The 23,045-nt window shown below is 31.0% G+C and overlaps 1 protein-coding gene across 2 annotated transcripts; it reads right to left on the reverse strand.

Annotated features, from left to right (window-relative positions):
* Nucleotides 1-2,611: 2,611 nt before the first annotated feature.
* LOC106092150 (histone H3.3A) lies at nucleotides 2,612-22,382 on the reverse strand. Of its 2 annotated transcripts, none has more exons than XM_013258922.2 (3): nucleotides 22,274-22,382; nucleotides 6,340-6,634; nucleotides 2,612-3,643 (listed from the first exon to the last, which is right to left on the reverse strand). In XM_013258922.2, the coding sequence occupies exons 2-3, from the start codon at nucleotides 6,619-6,621 to the stop codon at nucleotides 3,515-3,517; spliced, it is 411 nt and encodes a 136-aa protein (XP_013114376.1). In that variant the 5' UTR covers nucleotides 6,622-6,634; nucleotides 22,274-22,382; the 3' UTR covers nucleotides 2,612-3,514. The 2 variants fall into 2 exon arrangements, with proteins under 2 accessions (XP_013114376.1, XP_013114377.1); XM_013258923.2 differs by lacking the exon at nucleotides 22,274-22,382 and adding an exon at nucleotides 6,707-6,830.
* Between the last annotated feature and the right edge of the window lie 663 nt (nucleotides 22,383-23,045).

Consider the following 23,045-nt stretch of genomic DNA (forward strand, 5'->3'; position numbering starts at 1 on the left):
GTTGCACACATAAGAACAAAAAAACGTACATTTTTAGTTCTTCTCCTTTTTGTCTATTTATGGTTTAGTAACTGCTTTTGGCAAATTTAACATGAAATAAATAACAACAACACTGGGATCTGTGGGTATGCCTCTAGCGACATGTAAGCTAAGTTTTCAGTACCAGGCCCGAAGAGCAAAGAATGATAGATGGTCACAAAGAGGGGGCTGTGAGCATTTTAAAACTATGTGGCCTTATCTAGACTTGAAGAGGTCTACTGCTTTGCTCTCATTGGCTAGTACAGACGTCTCAATAATTGTGTCCGTCATGACAGGTCACTGTCTAATCGAAAAACATGCTGACAGACTGAAGGCTTCCAGCAACGACTTTTGCAGAGGCTGTAGGGACATCGAGGAAGAAGAGACTATAGAACACCTTCTGTGTGTGCGGCCCGCACTAGCAGTTAGAAGGAGTTCCACTTTAGGTTCTCATTTCTTTGAGAACCTGTCTGATTTAGCGGATGTGAACATTCGCAAGTTGTTGGGCTTTTTAAAGCGATCTGGATGGTTCAACGGTAGTAACTAGAAGGCATGTTCCTTCTTTTGTTCCTGTGGTATCACAATGGACGAAAACGTCTAAGGGAGTCTGACGGCAGACTGCCACTTAAACCAAACCTAACCTATTGTAAATAACAACAATCAATTCTGGTCAACTTAATGAAAGCGCACCAAATAACTAAGGCGACAAAGAGACTGTGGGAGTTTTGTTCCTCACTTCGTAAACTCGGTGACAGTACAGCTTGGAACAAGATAAATATATGAAATCTGATATAGTCGTTTTCAATCGATGCTGGACTAGATTCTTTTAAGAAGCCATTGTATTGCTGCCACTTTTTCACCACTTCCAACTTGGTAGCCATTTACTACATTATTTTGGAGCCTCTAATGGTCAAAATATTTAATTGTTGATATTGCTTTCGGCTAGAAAACGTTTTTTGCGCGTAAAATCATTTGCACCTACATATATCGAAGCGCTGCAAGATATTTACCCAGTTCAGCCATGAAATCGTTGGTTCTGTCTTCCCAAGAGAAAGATCCACCAACTACAGATCATTAAAGAGTAATTTTTGAATTTAGATTTATAAAACAATTTAATATTTATTTTTATTCACTGTCGCCGATTAAATTTTCATATTTGTTTTGATTCGAATTCACTTTTTGATGCTGGCAACGCTGTACAAAGTGGTAGCTCATTTGGGTCAAATGCCGTGATCCAAATATGTTTTCGTATCGACAATTTATTCGAAACAAAAACGGATACATTACCGAATGCCATGATTCGGAGACACAGCAGTTTGGAAAATCCCAAAATCACCATACCTCACCTAATAAGAAGACTAAAGTATTTTAGGCTGGATCTTCAAATGAAAACCCAGTATTTTTTTTATTGATATCAATCATTTTTTGTTTTGGTTTTGTTTGTGTGTTTAAAATATAATAAAATTACTTACTTGTGTGATAAGTTATATATATATGTGTGTGTAAAATAAAATACTTGGAATAAATGTTATAGAGAAATAAAAAAAATAAAAAACAAATGAGTGAATATTAAAGTATACATAGTATATGGTTCAAAATGAATGACAAAACAATAAAACCTTAAAATTAATATTTTATACCTTGAAATAAGCTTGAGTGAATGTTAGTAATAATAAGAATTAAAAAATTAAATTGTTAGTATGATATAAAAAAATCAATTGAGAAAATAACTTGCTCCTTTAATTTGCTAGTATGGTAATTTCTGTAATTTCATATATGGATATATCATATTATTTTCATGTATAATATATATATTTATTTTGCGGAATAGTGGACAAATGGGTATGTATGTATATCAAGTATTATCGAGGAGATATACCGGCGATGGTTAATTTGTCTGTTTCGACTACGCAACACGCCACGATGAGCCAAGGAATGGATATTTAATGGTTTGATTTACGTTGAGCGGTAACCTTAACTCATGGGCAGACGTCTCAGGATGTTGGATGGTGGTTTGAGAACTTGGTGGAGTGTAGATCGGCAAGACGTTCGTATAATCCTCAATAAGTCAAAACTTATAATTACTCAGATAATCTTAAAATGCTAATACAGCTACTTAAAATGTATATTTTGAATTTGCTAAATTCATTTCAAATCTAACATTGATGCGTACTGTTTGTTGCTAATTATCATATATTTATATATATATATATATAAGATTTTTGTTTTGCATTTCTTTCAACTATTTGTAGATATTAATTAAAGATCATTCAAACAATGTTTATGCTTTCAAACTTTTTGTTTTCAATAATTCCATAAAAAAAGTATTAAGATGTTCTTTAGTAGGCCCTTAAGTTATGGCCTTGGGCCAATCCCCCACGAATGAGGAGGAAAATGCCTCAAAAGTTAGACAAATGCTACTGTAGATGTTGCGGTAGCCAAACCGCCTCCCACTTTATGAAACACAAAACAAGTAATTCCTTGAGACCATCCATAAAAAAAGAGTCTCCAGAGGTTTTGTATTCGCCTTGAGAGTGCAAGTACTAATCAACTAAAAGATCTGCCATTGAAGTTTTCCCAAAGAATATTTGAATTGCTTTTTACAGGAGGGTGGTGGTTGTTGTCAATTACTTTTATTTAAATATTTTATAAATATTGGATCCTCTTTTTTTGTTCCGGATCGTATCTTATTTGTGTTTGTTTTTTTTTTGGAATTTAAATTAAGATGTTGCTTTTGTTCTGTTATAATAATTATCAAAGCTTACATAACTAGTTGTCATTAAATATATTTGTAACTCTTTTCTTTTCTTCTCTTTCGTATAATGGGTCGAATTTGTTTATTTTATCTTGATCAGTAATGATCCGCCTTCTTGTACAGTCACAAAACTTACATGGCTAGTAAAGATTGAATAATAATTATAAATCAATTAAATGTTTCCATATATTAAGATGTTGTTAAATATAAAGCATATATTTTGTTGGGTTTCTTATAGGTTGCGCATATTTGCTGCTTGCTTATGTAATATATATTGTAGTACATATATATATCATATTTGCATATGTATTTATTGTGGGTTATTTACGGATTTTTCTTAATAGACATATTTTATTATTATTTGACCTTATATCTTTTGTTGTTTGTGTTGTTTTTATAAGGTCATTTAATTATTATTTCTTATATTGTTAAAACGTGTATATTCTTGTATGTTAAAGTGGTTTGATTTATTTCTTTGTTTCTTTTATATCTAAGTTAAAAGGTTTCTTCCCATAGATGTTGTTTGGATTTCATCTTTGTTTTTTTTATTTTCTTTAATAAAATATTTTTGTTGTAATTTTTTGAATATTGTTATATTGTTATTAATATAAATGATAAATCATTAAGAGAGATAATAATAAAATGTATAAAAGAAATGTAATTTTTATCTTCTTGCTGCTGCTGCTGTTTAGCTTGCATTAATAATATATTGAAAATAATGTTGCTGCTGCTGCAAGCTGCTTAAGCACGTTCACCACGAATGCGGCGGGCCAATTGGATGTCCTTTGGCATAATGGTGACACGCTTGGCATGAATAGCGCACAAGTTTGTGTCTTCAAACAAACCCACCAAATAAGCTTCAGAGGCTTCCTGCAATAAAAGAACAAAAAAAAATTATGGTTAATAAAGAATAATAATACTAGTTATAGAATAAAATTGCACAAAGTTCTACCAATTGGCCAACATTGCAACTTTTATAAATAAAATTGCAAATTTTGCCCGTGAACATTCCACTAAGGAACAGGGGCAAACTTCTCACATATCAATGAGTGCAGTCCGATTCAAGTTTAAGCTCAATGATAAGGGGCCTCCTTTTTATAGCCGAGTCCGAACGGCGAGCCTCTTTGGCATAGTACCTCACAAATGTCGCCAGCATTAGGAGGGGAAAACCACCGGCGAAATTTTTTTCTGATGGCCTCGCCAGGATTCGAACCAAGGCGTTCAGCGTCATAGGCGGACATGCTAACCTCTGCGGTACGGTGGCCTCCCAAACTATCATAAACGCTTGGAAAAAAAAACCGGCATGTAATCTGCTTCGGTTGAAGCGCTAAGTTATCTTTTAGTTATATTCGCAATGGAAAGATGGAGGGAGGCAAGTTTAACTCACTTATCTCGTGTTAAGACCATTCTGGTATAACTGCAGTATGTATAACTCCTATTTGGTCAATGCTATGTTTATGGAGCCAATATTGGTTTTGAGGAACAAGGACTGAGTGGTGGACTGCGTCTTACACACACACACCAAATATCACCTTTCTCTAGAATGAACCCTCTTTTACTTCAGAGATGAATCTTTAAAAATGTTGCGAAAGAACTTTTTACGATGAATTAGTTTATTCTCCAAGAGATCGCAGGCAAGTTATTTGAGAAAATTATTTATAATTTTTGTTTTGTTCGGAGGTCCAAGGATTTATTCCAAATAGTTTACCAAACGACAGACAGCTCATCTATTACATGTGGTAAGATCAAATAATTTCTGATTTCCAGCTTTTGACACACACTGCATTTGTAGAAATGGAAAATTTCCCATAAACATTCCATTAAGGAACATGGGCAAACTTCTTACATATCAATGAGTGTTCTCTGATTCAAGTTTTAAGCTCAATGATAAAGGTCCTCCCTTTTATAACCGAGTCCGAACGAAATGAAAGAAGGTTCATTCTAGAGCAAGGTGATATATGGTGTGTGTGTATGTGTAAGACGCAGTCCACCACTCAGTCTTTGTTCCCAAAAACCAAAATTGGCTCCATAAACATAGCATTGATCAAATAGGAGTTATACGTACTGCAGCGATACCGGAAAGGTCTTAACACGAGATACGCTAGTTAAACTTACCGACCTCTTTGAGAAGCTTTTACATGACATAGTGTACCTCACAAATGTCGCCAGCATTAGGAGCAATAAATTTTTTTCTGATGTTCTCGTCAGTTTTCGATCCCAGGTGTTCAGCGCCATAGGTGGACATGCACATACGCGCAACGGTGGCCTTTGGTATCTGTGCGCTCTTTTTGCTGTATTTTTAGCATAAAAAAGACAAAAATAGGACGTACAGAGTGCGGCTTCCTTCACGTATTCAGGACATAAGCAACAAAATAGTCTTATTATGATGAAATTACTAGAATAAAATACTTTTCAAAGCGCATTTCTTTGAATGCTTTTGAGTTTCGCCAAATACCAATCGAGGTTGTGTTGGATAGGTATAGATGTTTGTTATTGGACAAATGGCATTACCTCTTAAGTGGATAAGTTTAATAACGTAGATGTATGTCCCGATTGTAACCTGGGAGCACACGACACACAACACCCGTTTAACTTTCCGTCATATCCTACTATATTCTTCTGGACTCACCCCAACTTAGTCGCAGAGTTCCTAGAACAGGATAGAGTGGTGGATAAAACTCAACACGCTGTTACAACATACCCGGTTCTTGCTTAAATATTAAGTGCCGATAATACTCGATATGAGAAGAGTTATTGGCGCCTTTAAGTAACCGATAGCCATAACGGTCCCGCGGCGATCGGTCCAATGAACCGAACGAGCTTTCTGACCTATGGAGCAAAGTCTGTACAAAATGCATCGCGGATATTGAATTTTTGTGGAGAACGTGTTTTCGATTGTTTTGTTGCGATAGGTTGGCACTCCTATTCTTTATCTATGCATGCAAAGATCGGCTATACATGAAGTAGTACCCACCCTTATTATGTATGACGTAGTCGAATTATTGACTGTCATATTATATTAAGTATAAAACCGAGATGATTGTTTCTATATAAGTTATTGTTCCAAGAAATATCTATTCCAAAATACTAAAAACAAAATATAATCGCGAATTTTCGGCAGTCGAAATCAAATATTCAAATTCGACATCCAAACACAAAATTCGCGATACTTTTTGAACGTGAAACTCATCGTAGAATTTTTGATGATCAAAATTCAGGAATCTCAAAACAACGACAAAATGTGTAATATTAGTTGCCGTTGTTGTTGTAGATACACTGAGAGTGTAAAGGGAAGTAACATTTCCTGACCAGCCTCTGGGAAGGCTAGCTCGTTCCGGTACATTTAACCGATCGAAATACGAACGATCGTCTTGTGTCGGAGTTACAGATCTATTTGCATTCCTCCATGAGAAGAAAATGGCATACACTATTTCTTATATAAATTAAAATATACCACTTCTTATTTCAAATCCAAATTGGTATTCATCTTTCAAGTGATGCTTAAGCTATGTCCAAGTAAAAATTAATGGGTGAATTAATTTGTGAAATATGCTTTCAGTACTAACCTGCAGAGCACCAATAGCTGCAGACTGGAAACGCAAATCGGTTTTGAAATCCTGAGCGATTTCACGAACCAAGCGCTGGAAGGGCAACTTGCGGATCAGCAATTCAGTCGATTTTTGATAACGACGAATTTCACGCAGAGCCACGGTACCGGGGCGATAACGATGGGGTTTCTTCACACCACCGGTTGAGGGTGCTGATTTACGAGCCGCTTTTGTGGCCAATTGTTTACGGGGAGCTTTTCCTCCTGTAGATTTACGGGCGGTCTGCTTTGTACGGGCCATTTCAACAAGTTATCTAAAAGAAAAATAAAACAAATGTTAGCCATTTTAAATTTAAGATAATGAAATATTACATTGCTTCCCTTACTTTACTTAACAATATTAAAAAATATTTAACAAAATTTATTTTGATAATTATTGTGAAATTCTTTGTTGGTTCGTGTTACACGATTTCTCTCGCTGTGGTTTCGGACGTTTGTGCTCTTAGAATGCTTGTAGCTAACTGATGTCATGATTAAACACTTCATAGGTTACATGCATTTCTCCCAATTTTTAAGCGTTGCTTTTTGGTATCTATTTGTGGCAATAACAACAACAGGTTAGAAAGAGAGAGGTGCTATAGGCAACACACACATACATAACACGATTAAAGAGATGTGGTCTACCTTACGTTTTGGGATTTGTTTTTGTTTTTTCTCACAGCTGTACTTTTTCGTGATTATACAACAAATAGCTATTGTCTCAGTTACCGAATCTACCTAGGCTATATAATTCATCTGTCTGCGGACGAGCTGGTAGAGAACTTTTTTATTTCATTAGACAAAGGGCATTTCAACTACTCCAGATGTTTTTCCGGGGATTTAAGAAAGTGAAAACATCGAGCGACAACCATATTTTGACATACGACAACAAAAATATTATTTTTGGCGGGAACTTTTACAAAAAGGGCAAGCGTGTTTACGTATACGTGAGTACCGAAATACTCGCTCCTCTTAACTCGCTAAGTTGTTTGGTTTGTGGAATTGTAATTAACGACTAAATGAGGGGTAGGGTGTGGGGCAAAATCAGATTAATAATGCATTTAATGTTTTGTTTGCGAATAGCCAAACAAAATAGGGCAAAAGTGAGTAGATGTTAAGTTGAAGAGGAAATAAAGTTTTGCATAAAATCTTTTAAAATTATGGGCTTGCTTACAACAGGATATAAACTGGCCAAGGGCATGAAATGTAAAGCAATTAGGGATTTTGTTAGAAGCACAGAATTCCTGACTTGGATATTTTTATCCGAAGTTACTATTTAGTATTTAGAGCGCACAACAAGCCGATAACTGGCATAGGCGGCAACCTCTTTTCAACCAAAACAACCTTTTTTGTATGGTTTATTTTTGATGTAGTTAACTGTTAATGCAAATGTCTACATAAAATTTAGTAAGCACATTTTTTTATTAGGTTTGATATTCTGTTCTGTGTGAAATAAAAAGCTTTTCTACGCTAATGGCTTAAAAGGAGTTCTTGAAACCAATTAATGCTAGTGTAGTACGAAGGTAAGACTGTCCTGGTACAAAGAATCTAATTTAATTATGTTTAAAATAATTATGATATTTTGTTTGTTTTTCGCAACTATTTCGAAAGCAGAACAGAATACCACGTTTTAAGAATTGAAAAAGCGATCATTTATCTTAGTATTATATGAAGACATACTTAATTTTTCTAATTTGTTTTGCTGTTAGAGCGAGGATCGTTTTTCCAATGATGTGTTACTTTCTTTTTTGAGATGAGCTTAATGATCCAAATTTTTTCTAATTGACTTACTTCCTTTTAAAACGAAAACGGAATGACTTTACCGTTGTCTTGCGGCTAGGTTCTATAAACAAATGATTGATCAGTTTTTTGTTTTAAAAAAAAGTTTAAAATTTTGTCTAACAAAATAATGTTATTATAGTGAAATCATTGCAATAATACACCCACTAATAGAATCACATGTACTGGGTTGCCCAAAAAGTAATTGCGGATTTTTCAAAAGAAAGTAAATGCATTTTTAATAAAACTTAGAATGAACTTTAATCAAATATACTTTTTTTCTAAAGCAAGCTAAAAGTCACAGCTGATAACTGACAGAAGAAAGAATTCAATTACAGAGTCACAAGCTGTGAAAAAATTTGTCAACGCCGGCTATATGAAAAATCCGCAATTACTTTTTGGGCAACCCAATAACTTGGCGAAAACAAAAAGCTTTGGCTGCAACGGATGTTTCACAGAATGATTAGGTAGATAGAGGGCTAGAGATACATGCCGCCTTTCTTTCTTTGTTTTTGAAATAGCTTGTACTAAGTTACTAATTTTTAGAAGTTGTGTCGGGAAACGAAACTGTGGTACATATATATTAACACAAAAATCTATATGACCTCATTGTGGAAAAACCTCTGCCATTATGCAATTCATTTAAATAGTGAAATACATATCGGAAAGACGAAAGAACCTTATATCGTCCAACATAACTATATACGTATAGTATAAAGTTTATAAGAAAAAAAATTTACATTATTTTCTATTGATCTCTGAACTCAAAGAAATATTTGAGTATTATTTAAGTCTTCGTTGGTCCACCCTGCCATGAAGGGACAAGTAATAAAACAGCATGGAGTCAAATTGAACAGAGCGTTTAATCATCCTCATTGCCTATGGAATCCAAAACATATTCAAGTAAAACGACAGGCATACGAAAATAAAAGAAAAAAAATAATTCAAGCCAAACAATGTCATAGCAAAAAGGTGGATGAATGAAGCCTTGCCAAAATTATGTTGCTTACAAATTCAATGTCCATTAAATACACGGCGGCAAAATGTTGGTGTTCAACAGTTTTGGCAATTATATGGAAATGTTCCAGTGTTTTTACCTGGCTTTGATCATTCAATGCAACTGTACTACTTCTATCACGTCTAAATAAAAGGGTCGCTGGCATCCAACTGGCAGATCATTTAGAAAGGATATGTATAAATGTCTCTTTCAATAATGGTATATACTAAAATGGAGTAATACTGAGTGATTTGAACAATAACAACCAATCTAGATCTACGAGCATATATGAAAAAAAAACTCCGTGGTGAATAAGTCAATTGTCTCGCGTAAATCATAGCTGATATTCTTCCTGAGGAAGAACATCGATAATGTATCGAACTATTGGAGAAATAAATAATTAAAACAATTAAAAATAAAAAACAAAAACTTCAGTTTTTAATAAATGTATGACAAAAAAAACTTTAATGACCACTTTTTTGCAACAAATATTTACGTTTGTCTTACGATACCATTTGGGGTAGTGTTGCTGTTTGAGTCTTTCAAAGTTTTTATTAAATTTCCGCATATAAACAGCATGCATTGTTATGGAAGAAAGCACTCTACATCCTCGTAAAACACTTGAGATTCACACGATAAAAACATACATACATTCGAACAAATGCGGGAAAAATAGACAGAACTGGAGTTATGTGCTTTGACACAAAAATGCATGAACAAGGAAATATTACAGTGGTCAAAAAAAGTATTCATCATTAGCAAAATTGATAATAAATTCACTTATTTTGGGTAATTGAAGAAAATTTAAAGTAAACAAATAATGCAGTTTTATGCAATAGTTTATTTTTCGTAATATGTTTTAAAATAAATTCAAAAAATAAATTTAATTAGCGCAAAAAATGCAATTTTATATAATAACACCAAAAACAGAACAAAAAAAAGTATTCATCATTGATGTGCTATCATTAAAGTCAAATTCAAATATTATTTGGGAATCCCCCTTTTCTGTTTTATTTAGTAAAGGAGGCTTTGCCCTTGACAGCAAATATTTAATTTCATTGAAAATATAGTTTTTGTCAAAATGGGTCGTAAGCAAAACGAGGTTTCTGATGAGGTAAAAGTTTTGATAATAAAACACCACAGGAATGGTTTAACTCAAAAAACTATCAGTGAAATATTAAATAGACCACGATCTACTATACAATCCATCATCAGAAAGTGGACAGAAACGAAAACTGTTGACAATAAACCAAGATCTGGTCGACCAAAAGCACTTTCAGTTGGAGATGTGCGTTGGCTAGTGCGGCAAGTTCAGAAAACTCCGAAGACAAATGCGACCATTCTTCGTAAAAACACTATGGAATATTTAGGGAAGGAAGTTACTACACAAACAATTCGAAATACACTCAAAAGGCATAGTTACAGAGGAAGAACTGCACGTAAGAAGCCCTTTATAAATAAAATAAACCGAGTGAAAAGGCTAAACTTCGCAAAAATGTATGTAAAACAGCCCGAATCATTTTGAAAAACAGTCATTTTTGCAGACGAGAGCAAGTTTAATCTTTTTGGGTGCGATGGAAAGGTCATAGTGTACAGAAAACCAAATACAGAGCTTGAAGAACGAAACACAGTTGCTACTGTAAAACATGGTGGAGGTGGTTTAATGGTTTGGGGGTGTATGGCGGCTTCAGGAGCGGGAAATCTTGAAATTATTAATGGAGTAATGGATCATAAGTATTACATTGACATTTTAAAGAGGAATTTAAAAGATAGTGCTGTAAAACTTGGGCTTGGTAATAACTTTCAATATTATCAAGATAATGTCCCAAACATTCTACTTTAAATACCAAGATGTGGATGCTGTATAACTGCCCCAAAGTCATTAAAACTCCTCCTCAAAGTCCCGACTTGAACCCAATTGAACATCTTTGGGAACATCTCGAACGCAAATTGAGAACGCGCAATTTTTCGAGCAAGAGTCAAATGCAACAGGTGATAATGGAGGAATGGAGGACTAATATAGACCAAAATATAACCGCTAAATTAGTCCAATCGATGTCAAAGCGTTTAAAAGAAGTTATAAGACGCGGTGGTCGAATAACAAAGTATTAATTTTTTTAAATTATGTTATTTATTTTTTTGTTTTTTTGCAATGATGAATACTTTTTTTGTTTAATTTTTTGTGTTCAGCTGTAAAATGGCCCTTTTTGTTCCAATAAATACTATTTTTTTCTTTAAAAACAATGAAATTGTGCACATATATATCACACAAGCACTACTGCATCATTAGTTTAATATGTTTTTATTCCAATTGTCTGTTGTAGACTTATTAAAAAAAAAACATTGAATGATGAATACTTTTTTTGACCGCTGTATTAAAATATTAAAAAAAAAAATATATAAAAAAAATATTAAAAATATTTAAAAAAAATATAAAAAAAATATAAAAAAAATATTAAAAAATATTTAAAACAATATTAAAAAATATTTAAAACAATATTAAAAAAAAAAAAAATAAAAAAAATATTGAAAAAAAAAATAAAAAATATTAAAAATAAATAAAAAAATATTAAAAAAAATAAAAAAATATTAAAAAAAATAAAAAAAATAAAAAAATATTAAAAAAATATTAAAAAAATATTAAAAAAATATTAAAAAAAAAATAAAAAAATATTAAAAAAATAAAAAAATATTAAAAAAATAAAAAAATATTAAAAAAATAAAAAAATATTTAAAAAAAAAATATTAAAAAAAAATAAAAAAAATATTAAAAAAAATAAAAAAATATTAAAAAAAATAAAAAAATATTAAAAAAAATAAAAAAAATATTAAAAAAAAATAAAAAAAATATTAAAAAAAATATTTAAAAAAAATATTTTAAAAAAAATATATTAAAAAAAATATATTAAAAAAAATATATTAAAAAAAAATATATTAAAAAAAAATATATTAAAAAAAAAATATATTAAAAAAAAAAATATATTAAAAAAAAATATTAAAAAAATATAAAAAAAAATATTTAAAAAAAAATATATTAAAAAAAAATATTAAAAAAAATATTTAAAAAAAATATATAAAAAAAAATATTAAAAAAAAAAATATTTAAAAAAAATATTTAAAAAAAAAATATTTAAAAAAAAAATATTTTAAAAAAAAATATTTTAAAAAAAAATATTTAAAAAAAAAAATATTTAAAAAAAATATTAAAAAAAAAAAATATTTAAAAAAAAAAATATTTAAAAAAAAATATATAAAAAAAAATATATAAAAAAAAATATATAAAAAAAAATATATAAAAAAAAATATATAAAAAAAAATATATAAAAAAAAATATATAAAAAAAATATATAAAAAAAAATATAAAAAAAAAATATTTAAAAAAAAAAATATTGTAAAAAGAATGATCCGTCTTCGGCGGTTTATTTTCCCGATTTCTTGAAAGACAACTGGCAAACAAATGGTTGTGTACCACTCAGAATTGAAGTTTCTGCGTTATTGTCGTGGTACGATTGCGATATGTCCAGTTTAAAAAAAAAAAAAAAAAAAAAAAAAAAATCTGGCGATTGGATTTGGCTCATCTACAAACATCCAAACAGTTGACTGCTGTTTACTTTCTGGCTCACACGCGTAAATCCACGATTCATCACCTGTCACGATGTCACAGACATGTTTCGAAACGCCGCGGTCGTATTTTTGGGGCATTTCTTTCGACCAATCGGAACGAGCCTTTTTTGAGCGATTGACAAAATGGTGTGGGATCCAACGCGAACAATTTTTTTTGAGGTCAAATCTTACGATGGGATGCATAACGATCTTGCAAAATCAGTTGGCTCAAAACATCAGTGGTTTAAGAAACAATAACTGATTTTGTACGACCTTTACGAAATTCGTCTTGGAGGAAAATACGACATCGGTTGAATTCACCATACCATCGATAAACACTGGTGTTTGATGGAGCTTCATCGCCAAAAATTAATTAAGTTCACCACTGCACTGTTGTTGAGTTAATAAACGTCGAAAGTTGTAAAAAATAATCGCACGAAAATGTTCACGATTTAATTCCATTTTTTTGGCGAGACGAATCTTTAAGTTACTGTAAACAACACAATTAGCGCTCTATTTCAAAACGTTCTGAGTACGTATAACCTCAAAAATGTCAAGCTTTACGATAGAGCTGTCAGTTGGCAGATTGCAACACAAGGGTTTTACAATCCCGGAATATAAAAAGTAACCCTCGTATTTTCTTATTTACATGTATGTTCGATGAAATAAAAGCACGATTTAATTGAAAAAGTTGCATATTTATGGCAAAATCCATTTGTCATATAAAATATTTCGTACGTACCATACAATGTGTACAACTTTCAGAGTTGCTGTTTTTGAAATTAATGGCAGCTTAATATAAAATGTTTTCCAAAATTGCAATTTACATACGATTCATAATTTTTGCTACCACACCTGTAAGTTGTTTTGGTGTCTGATTTTTTTTAAAGCGAAAAATTGTTAAAGTTGTGAAAAGGTGGTTAAATCATATATTTTTGAAAACAATTTGGAGTTGCTTTAATTTCACTGACAACGAAGAGTTGATTTCATTGTTTTGTCAGAAGGAATAGAGCACGATCTCAACCAAAAAAAAAATACTTGCGCTATTTTAAAAAGTGATTTCCATATGTTAGTTTCATTTATATCACACGACATCTACAACTCTACATGACCTAAATTTGAAATGTCATAAGACAGGTTTTATATGGGAGGTTTTCTAAGGTTATTGAATCATGCTTTCTTGCTTCCACGATAAAAATCACAGCCATCATTTGTGATAGTCGGGAAAAAAATGGCATGGATGGTGAAAAACAGAATTTATTCTACACAATTTCCACTAAGTCGGTAATAAACCCCCAGGAAATTAATTTCTCCCTCGAATAAAATCCTACTATTCTGATTGAACGGGCGGAGGGAATTTTGAATTTTCGAAAGTAGTGGTTTTGCTTTAGTTGTTTTATTTTTGCTAAACATTTGACTAATAGTTTTTGGAAAAAAAAAGAACATAAAATGAAAAAATAAGCAAAAAGATGTTAAAGGGTCGTTAAAAAAGTTTAAAAAAATGTTTAGTGTTGCTTTTGTAATATTTGTTTTTCTTTTTGTATTTTAGTAGTGCACAATTATGACCTACAGACTGTCACGATATTTCTGTGTAGTGATAAAAACTTTTGTCTTCATACATACAGAGTGGTCTGGTAGACGTTGGCGTATTCCCTTGCCAAAAAGAGTTTAGGTGGCTGAATCTACCGGATCGTTCTTGGGCAGAACTACTTTAATGAGTAATATAGAGGTTTGCTTCTATGTCGTCATGAATGATGAGATGATCTGCATGATACGTTGCCTTATCTAAAGACCTACTTTTATTGTCGTATATCTAATCGACAATTCTGGGCGGCTGCCGCTTTTCTTGTTGGTTTGGACGGCTGTTGGAATATGGATTTCTTAATATCCCTTTTGCGTAAATATTGCCAAATGTGGCACCAATTATTCTCGAGTAAATTATGGTCTGAAGTTATTGTAATGCCCGACTCTACTTTAAGCTCAATAATAAGGGACCTCCTTTTAATATCACTTAGCAACATCTCTTTATACACAGATGGGTCTAAGAATATTAAAATATGAACCACATATTTTGATACCTATGTATATTCCATGACAGACGGTTGTACGTTCCGAATTGACACGATTAGTCTTTCATCGGCAAGGGCTGCGGCCTCAGCATACAACACACCGCTACAACAACATACCAATGTATATTCATATACCAATTCTAAAATTCTTGTCTTTTATTGTTAATAAATCTGAAAAACCTATGCAAACCTTCTGTGGATGGTACATGACATATTTAAACCGGTAGATCCTAACAAAATTTGTAAAGGGTGATTTTTTTGAGGTTAGGATTTTCATGCATTAGTATTTGACAGATCACGTGGGATTTCAGACATGGTGTCAAAGAGAAAGATGCTCAGTATGCTTTGATATTTCATCATGAATAGACTTACTAACGAGCAACGCTTGCAAATCATTGAATTTTATTACCAAAATCAGTGTTCGGTTCGAAATGTGTTCATTCACCGTAACGTTGCGTCCAACAGCATCTTTGAAAAAATACGGTCCAATGATTCCACCAGCGTACAAACCACACCAAACAGTGCATTTTTCGGGATGCATGGGCAGTTCTTGAACGGCTTCTGGTTGCTCTTCACTCCAAATGCGGCAATTTTGCTTATTTACGTAGCCATTCAACCAGAAATGAGCCTCATCGCTGAACAAAATTTGTCAAAATTTGAACACATTTCGAACCGAACACTGATTTTGGTAATAAAATTCAATGATTTGCAAGCGTTGCTCGTTAGTAAGTCTATTCATGATGAAATGTCAAAGCATACTGAGCATCTTTCTCTTTGACACCATGTCTGAAATCCCACGTGATCTGTCAAATACTAATGCATGAAAATCCTAACCTCAAAAAAATCACCCTTTACTTGTTTTTGATGAATGTGAGATGTGAAGAAGTACAATTTATTTATAAAAACAAAATTCATAATTTTTTAACTAACTCCCTTCCATTTGTTTAGGGAAATTTTTCCCAAATGCTATCGTCTCATTTTCCCTTTTATTTCCCTTCAGAATAACTACAGCGGTCAAAAAAAGTATTCATCATTAGCAAAATTGATAATAAATTCACTTATTTTGGGTAATTGAAGAAAATTTAAAGTAAACAAATAATGCAGTTTTATGCAATAATTTATTTTTCGTAATATGTTTTAATATAAATTACACCAATTTATATTAAAACATATTACAATTTTTGGTGTTATTATATATTTTAAAAATATATAATAACACCAAAAACAGAACAAAAAAAGTATTCATCATTGATGTGCTATCATCAAAGTCAAATTCAAATATTATTTGGGAATCCCCCTTTTCTGTTTTATTTAGTAAAGGAGGCTTTGCCCTTGACAGCAAATATTTAATTTCATTGAAAATATAGTTTTTGTCAAAATGGGTCGTAAGCAAAACGAGGTTTCTGATGAGGTAAAAGTTTTGATAATAAAACACCACAGGAATGGTTTAACTCAAAAAACTATCAGTGAAATATTAAATAGACCACGATCTACTATACAATCCATCATCAGAAAGTGGACAGAAACGAAAACTGTTGACAATAAACCAAGATCTGGTCGACCAAAAGCACTTTCAGTTGGAGATGTGCGTTGGCTAGTGCGGCAAGTTCAGAAAACTCCGAAGACAAATGCGACCATTCTTCGTAAAAACACTATGGAATATTTAGGGAAGGAAGTTACTACACAAACAATTCGAAATACACTCAAAAGGCATAGTTACAGAGGAAGAACTGCACGTAAGAAGCCCTTTATAAATAAAATAAACCGAGTGAAAAGGCTAAACTTCGCAAAAATGTATGTAAAACAGCCCGAATCATTTTGAAAAACAGTCATTTTTGCAGACGAGAGCAAGTTTAATCTTTTTGGGTGCGATGGAAAGGTCATAGTGTACAGAAAACCAAATACAGAGCTTGAAGAACGAAACACAGTTGCTACTGTAAAACATGGTGGAGGTGGTTTAATGGTTTGGGGGTGTATGGCGGCTTCAGGAGCGGGAAATCTTGAAATTATTAATGGAGTAATGGATCATAAGTATTACATTGACATTTTAAAGAGGAATTTAAAAGATAGTGCTGTAAAACTTGGGCTTGGTAATAACTTTCAATATTATCAAGATAATGTCCCAAACATTCTACTTTAAATACCAAGATGTGGATGCTGTATAACTGCCCCAAAGTCATTAAAACTCCTCCTCAAAGTCCCGACTTGAACCCAATTGAACATCTTTGGGAACATCTCGAACGCAAATTGAGAACGCGCAATTTTTCGAGCAAGAGTCAAATGCAACAGGTGATAATGGAGGAATGGAGGACTAATATAGACCAAAATATAACCGCTAAATTAGTCCAATCGATGTCAAAGCGTTTAAAAGAAGTTATAAGACGCGGTGGTCGAATAACAAAGTATTAATTTTTTTAAATTATGTTATTTATTTTTTTGTTTTTTTGCAATGATGAATACTTTTTTTTGTTTAATTTTTTGTGTTCAGCTGTAAAATGGCCCTTTTTGTTCCAATAAATACTATTTTTTTCTTTAAAAACAATGAAATTGTGCACATATATATCACACAAGCACTACTGCATCATTAGTTTAATATGTTTTTATTCCAATTGTCTGTTGTAGACTTATTAAAAAAAAAACATTGAATGATGAATACTTTTTTTGACCGCTGTATTAAAATATTAAAAAAAAAATATATAAAAAAAATATTAAAAATATTTAAAAAAAATATAAAAAAAATATTAAAAAATATTTAAAACAATATTAAAAAAAAAAAAAATAAAAAAAATATTGAAAAAAAAAAAATAAAAAATATTAAAAATAAATAAAAAAATATTAAAAAAAATAAAAAAATATTAAAAAAAATAAAAAAATATTAAAAAAATATTAAAAAAATATTAAAAAAAAAATAAAAAAATATTAAAAAAATAAAAAAATATTAAAAAAATAAAAAAATATTAAAAAAATAAAAAAATATTTAAAAAAAAAATATTAAAAAAAAATAAAAAAAATATTAAAAAAAATAAAAAAATATTAAAAAAAATAAAAAAATATTAAAAAAAATAAAAAAAATATTAAAAAAAAATAAAAAAAATATTAAAAAAAATATTTAAAAAAAATATTTTAAAAAAAATATATTAAAAAAAAATATATTAAAAAAAATATATTAAAAAAAAATATATTAAAAAAAAATATATTAAAAAAAAATATATTAAAAAAAAAAATATATTAAAAAAAAATATTAAAAAAATATAAAAAAAAATATTTAAAAAAAAATATATTAAAAAAAAATACTAAAAAAAATATTTAAAAAAAATATATAAAAAAAAATATTAAAAAAAAATATTAAAAAAAAAAATATTTAAAAAAAATATTTAAAAAAAAATATTTAAAAAAAAAATATTTAAAAAAAAAATATTTTAAAAAAAAATATTTAAAAAAAAAAAATATTTAAAAAAAATATTAAAAAAAAAAAATATTTAAAAAAAAAAATATTTAAAAAAAAATATATAAAAAAAAATATATAAAAAAAAATATATAAAAAAAAATATATAAAAAAAAATATATAAAAAAAAATATATAAAAAAAAATATATAAAAAAAAATATATAAAAAAAAATATATAAAAAAAATATATAAAAAAAAATATAAAAAAAAAATATTTAAAAAAAAAAATATTGTAAAAAGAATGATCCGTCTTCGGCGGTTTTATTCCTTCTGTGGATGGTACATGACATATTTAAACCGGTAGATCCTAACAAAATTTGTAAAGGGTGATTTTTTTGAGGTTAGGATTTTCATGCATTAGTATTTGACAGATCACGTGGGATTTCAGACATGGTGTCAAAGAGAAAGATGCTCAGTATGCTTTGATATTTCATCATGAATAGACTTACTAACGAGCAACGCTTGCAAATCATTGAATTTTATTACCAAAATCAGTGTTCGGTTCGAAATGTGTTCATTCACCGTAACGTTGCGTCCAACAGCATCTTTGAAAAAATACGGTCCAATGATTCCACCAGCGTACAAACCACACCAAACAGTGCATTTTTCGGGATGCATGGGCAGTTCTTGAACGGCTTCTGGTTGCTCTTCACTCCAAATGCGGCAATTTTGCTTATTTACGTAGCCATTCAACCAGAAATGAGCCTCATCGCTGAACAAAATTTGTCAAAATTTGAACACATTTCGAACCGAACACTGATTTTGGTAATAAAATTCAATGATTTGCAAGCGTTGCTCGTTAGTAAGTCTATTCATGATGAAATGTCAAAGCATACTGAGCATCTTTCTCTTTGACACCATGTCTGAAATCCCACGTGATCTGTCAAATACTAATGCATGAAAATCCTAACCTCAAAAAAATCACCCTTTACTTGTTTTTGATGAATGTGAGATGTGAAGAAGTACAATTTATTTATAAAAACAAAATTCATAATTTTTTAACTAACTCCCTTCCATTTGTTTAGGGAAATTTTTCCCAAATGCTATCGTCTCATTTTCCCTTTTATTTCCCTTCAGAATAACTACAGCGGTCAAAAAAAGTATTCATCATTAGCAAAATTGATAATAAATTCACTTATTTTGGGTAATTGAAGAAAATTTAAAGTAAACAAATAATGCAGTTTTATGCAATAATTTATTTTTCGTAATATGTTTTAATATAAATTACACCAATTTATATTAAAACATATTACAATTTTTGGTGTTATTATATATTTTAAAAATATATAATAACACCAAAAACAGAACAAAAAAAGTATTCATCATTGATGTGCTATCATCAAAGTCAAATTCAAATATTATTTGGGAATCCCCCTTTTCTGTTTTATTTAGTAAAGGAGGCTTTGCCCTTGACAGCAAATATTTAATTTCATTGAAAATATAGTTTTTGTCAAAATGGGTCGTAAGCAAAACGAGGTTTCTGATGAGGTAAAAGTTTTGATAATAAAACACCACAGGAATGGTTTAACTCAAAAAACTATCAGTGAAATATTAAATAGACCACGATCTACTATACAATCCATCATCAGAAAGTGGACAGAAACGAAAACTGTTGACAATAAACCAAGATCTGGTCGACCAAAAGCACTTTCAGTTGGAGATGTGCGTTGGCTAGTGCGGCAAGTTCAGAAAACTCCGAAGACAAATGCGACCATTCTTCGTAAAAACACTATGGAATATTTAGGGAAGGAAGTTACTACACAAACAATTCGAAATACACTCAAAAGGCATAGTTACAGAGGAAGAACTGCACGTAAGAAGCCCTTTATAAATAAAATAAACCGAGTGAAAAGGCTAAACTTCGCAAAAATGTATGTAAAACAGCCCGAATCATTTTGAAAAACAGTCATTTTTGCAGACGAGAGCAAATTTAATCTTTTTGGGTGCGATGGAAAGGTCATAGTGTACAGAAAACCAAATACAGAGCTTGAAGAACGAAACACAGTTGCTACTGTAAAACATGGTGGAGGTGGTTTAATGGTTTGGGGGTGTATGGCGGCTTCAGGAGCGGGAAATCTTGAAATTATTAATGGAGTAATGGATCATAAGTATTACATTGACATTTTAAAGAGGAATTTAAAAGATAGTGCTGTAAAACTTGGGCTTGGTAATAACTTTCAATATTATCAAGATAATGACCCCAAACATTCTGCTTTAAATACCAAGATGTGGATGCTGTATAACTGCCCCAAAGTCATTAAAACTCCTCCTCAAAGTCCCGACTTGAACCCAATTGAACATCTTTGGGAACATCTCGAACGCAAATTGAGAACGCGCAATTTTTCGAGCAAGAGTCAAATGCAACAGGTGATAATGGAGGAATGGACTAATATAGACCAAAATATAACCGCTAAATTAGTCCAATCGATGTCAAACCGTTTAAAAGAAGTTATAAGACGCGGTGGTCGAATAACAAAGTATTAATTTTTTTAAATTATGTTATTTATTTTTTTGTTTTTTTGCAATGATGAATACTTTTTTTGTTTAATTTTTTGTGTTCAGCTGTAAAATGGCCCTTTTTGTTCCAATAAATACTATTTTTTCTTTAAAAACAATGAAATTGTGTACATATATATCACACAGGCACTACTGCATCATTAGTTTAATATGTTTTTATTCCAATTGTCTTTTGTAGACTTATTAAAAAAAAAAACATTGAATGATGAATACTTTTTTTGACCGCTGTACTTTTTCCCTGAGAGACATTGCTCTTTTTCGAAATTTGTTTAGAATAATGGAAAAGGGAGTAGGGGAAAAAAAAAGGCCCAGGAAATTATTATTCAGAATAGGAAAAAAACTCCTAGGGAATTGTTATTTAAAATAGGGCTGCTGCAAACCGAACGATCAAAAGCCCGATGGATAGATTAAGTGGTGGGAGACACCTCGAAACTTGGTGTCATAGATTTTAAGAGCGTAGAAGATACGAGGCGTTTGTAAGGCTATTCGGAGTTCGGGTAATGCGACAAACTTTCTGTCATAGCCAATTAAAGTAAAGTAAATCCATCGTGGACTTTGATCTAGCCCGTTCACTATAAACGAAAAAAAATTGCAAAATTTGGGATTGATTTAGGTTCAAAAGTAGGAGCAGACAATGCTGACAACTTTGAAGTGATTGAAAATGTCATCACGATCGAGAATATAACTACTTCCAGGTATCTAAAATCAATTTGTGTAGGTTTACAAACGTAATGAAGTTTAATGCAGTTGAAGTAAATCAAAACTGACAAAGTTGGTCAAAATATTTCAGTCGTAACAAAAAAAAAAGAACAATAAAACCCAAAAATATAAAACGTGAGAAAATTTCTCGCGCCCAAACATAGCATGGCGTAAAAAACAAAAGCAGGGGAAAAAATCGATGATACACAACACATCTACCGCCAAAAAAAAAGTTCCCAATCACAATACGTAGACGCACACATGTACACACTTATGGATACAACCATATGAAATCACAAGCCATGAGCAATTTCGCGACTAGCCAACAACAGACAATTAAGAAAAAAAAAGATACACAAACCCCCACAGTTGTTAAACACTTAAGAAATATAAAGAAAATAAAAAATTGGGGAGTAATATCTCTATTCATCCATAATCATTTTCTTTTGCCACACACGTTAGAGCAAAGAATTCCATAATGTAGTTCCATTTGATTTTTTTTAAATTTTATTTTAAGAACCCTAAACTTTACTTTTTCCAATTGCGCACTATTGTAAGGAAAGGAATATGATGTTCCAGTATTTTCTGCACTGGCGAGTCGCCATTTTGATTTTTTCAGTCCGTCTGCAGAAAAAACTTTGTAGCATTTGTCTGGCATAAATTTTTCTATCGGTGCACCTAAATCCATGTCACGAAAATATGCACTACTTATCTATCCAATATGAATTTCACAATTATCCGAAATTGACATTCTTATTTGAACAACATTCTGAATTCAATTTTAGCAAAACTATCAAGACTTACCTGACTTCAAATGGATTGAGAAAAAGTTAAGAAGTTAAGATTTCCAAGAGCACAAGTTTACAGTTTTCAAGTTAATTTACGAATGTCACTTTGTTGGCAGAATTTATGTATACCCTCGTTTATGTGTGTGTGTTACTGCTGTTATCGTGTTATCGAGCAATTGAAAGGTATCGAATGAATGGAGGAACACCGAAAATGAGTCTAAACCCAATCAAAGAGTCAAGAGTCAAGTTGTTCGACATGCATATCTTAAGCAGGGTATTCTGTTTAGCTTTTCGAGCTGAATGCTGTCAAGCTTGGAAACGTTGGCTAAAAGTAGGCGGCAAAGTAGTACTCTGCTTATAGTGAGGAATATGGCAAAAAAATATTATAGTGACAACCAGCGTTACCGTTGTGCCACTTTAGTATCAAATTTTACCCTATTTTGGACGATGATACTTGTGTGCCACTTTTTTATTTTGATACTAAATGCCATACTTTTAACATTTTTGAGCCACTTTTCCATCCATTAGTGACACTTGTTCAAAAATACAAATATGTAGCGAATATTTGTTGTTTGTCGTCCAAAAAATCGCATAAAAATTTTCACTTTTCGAGAAATTTAAAATTTTTGAGCTGAACGAGAGTAACTGGACAAAACAAAAAAAAAAGTTTGTTTATGTTTGTTAAATATACCACCGCAACTCGCCAAGACATTCATTGTGAATCCTACAAATACATGTTCTGTATATCGTAGATCGATTTTGCGAAGTCCGTTCGTCCGTCCAAATTT

Source organism: Stomoxys calcitrans, chromosome 4 (genome assembly GCF_963082655.1).
Source record: "Stomoxys calcitrans chromosome 4, idStoCalc2.1, whole genome shotgun sequence".
NCBI classification, from domain to species: domain Eukaryota; kingdom Metazoa; phylum Arthropoda; class Insecta; order Diptera; family Muscidae; genus Stomoxys; species Stomoxys calcitrans.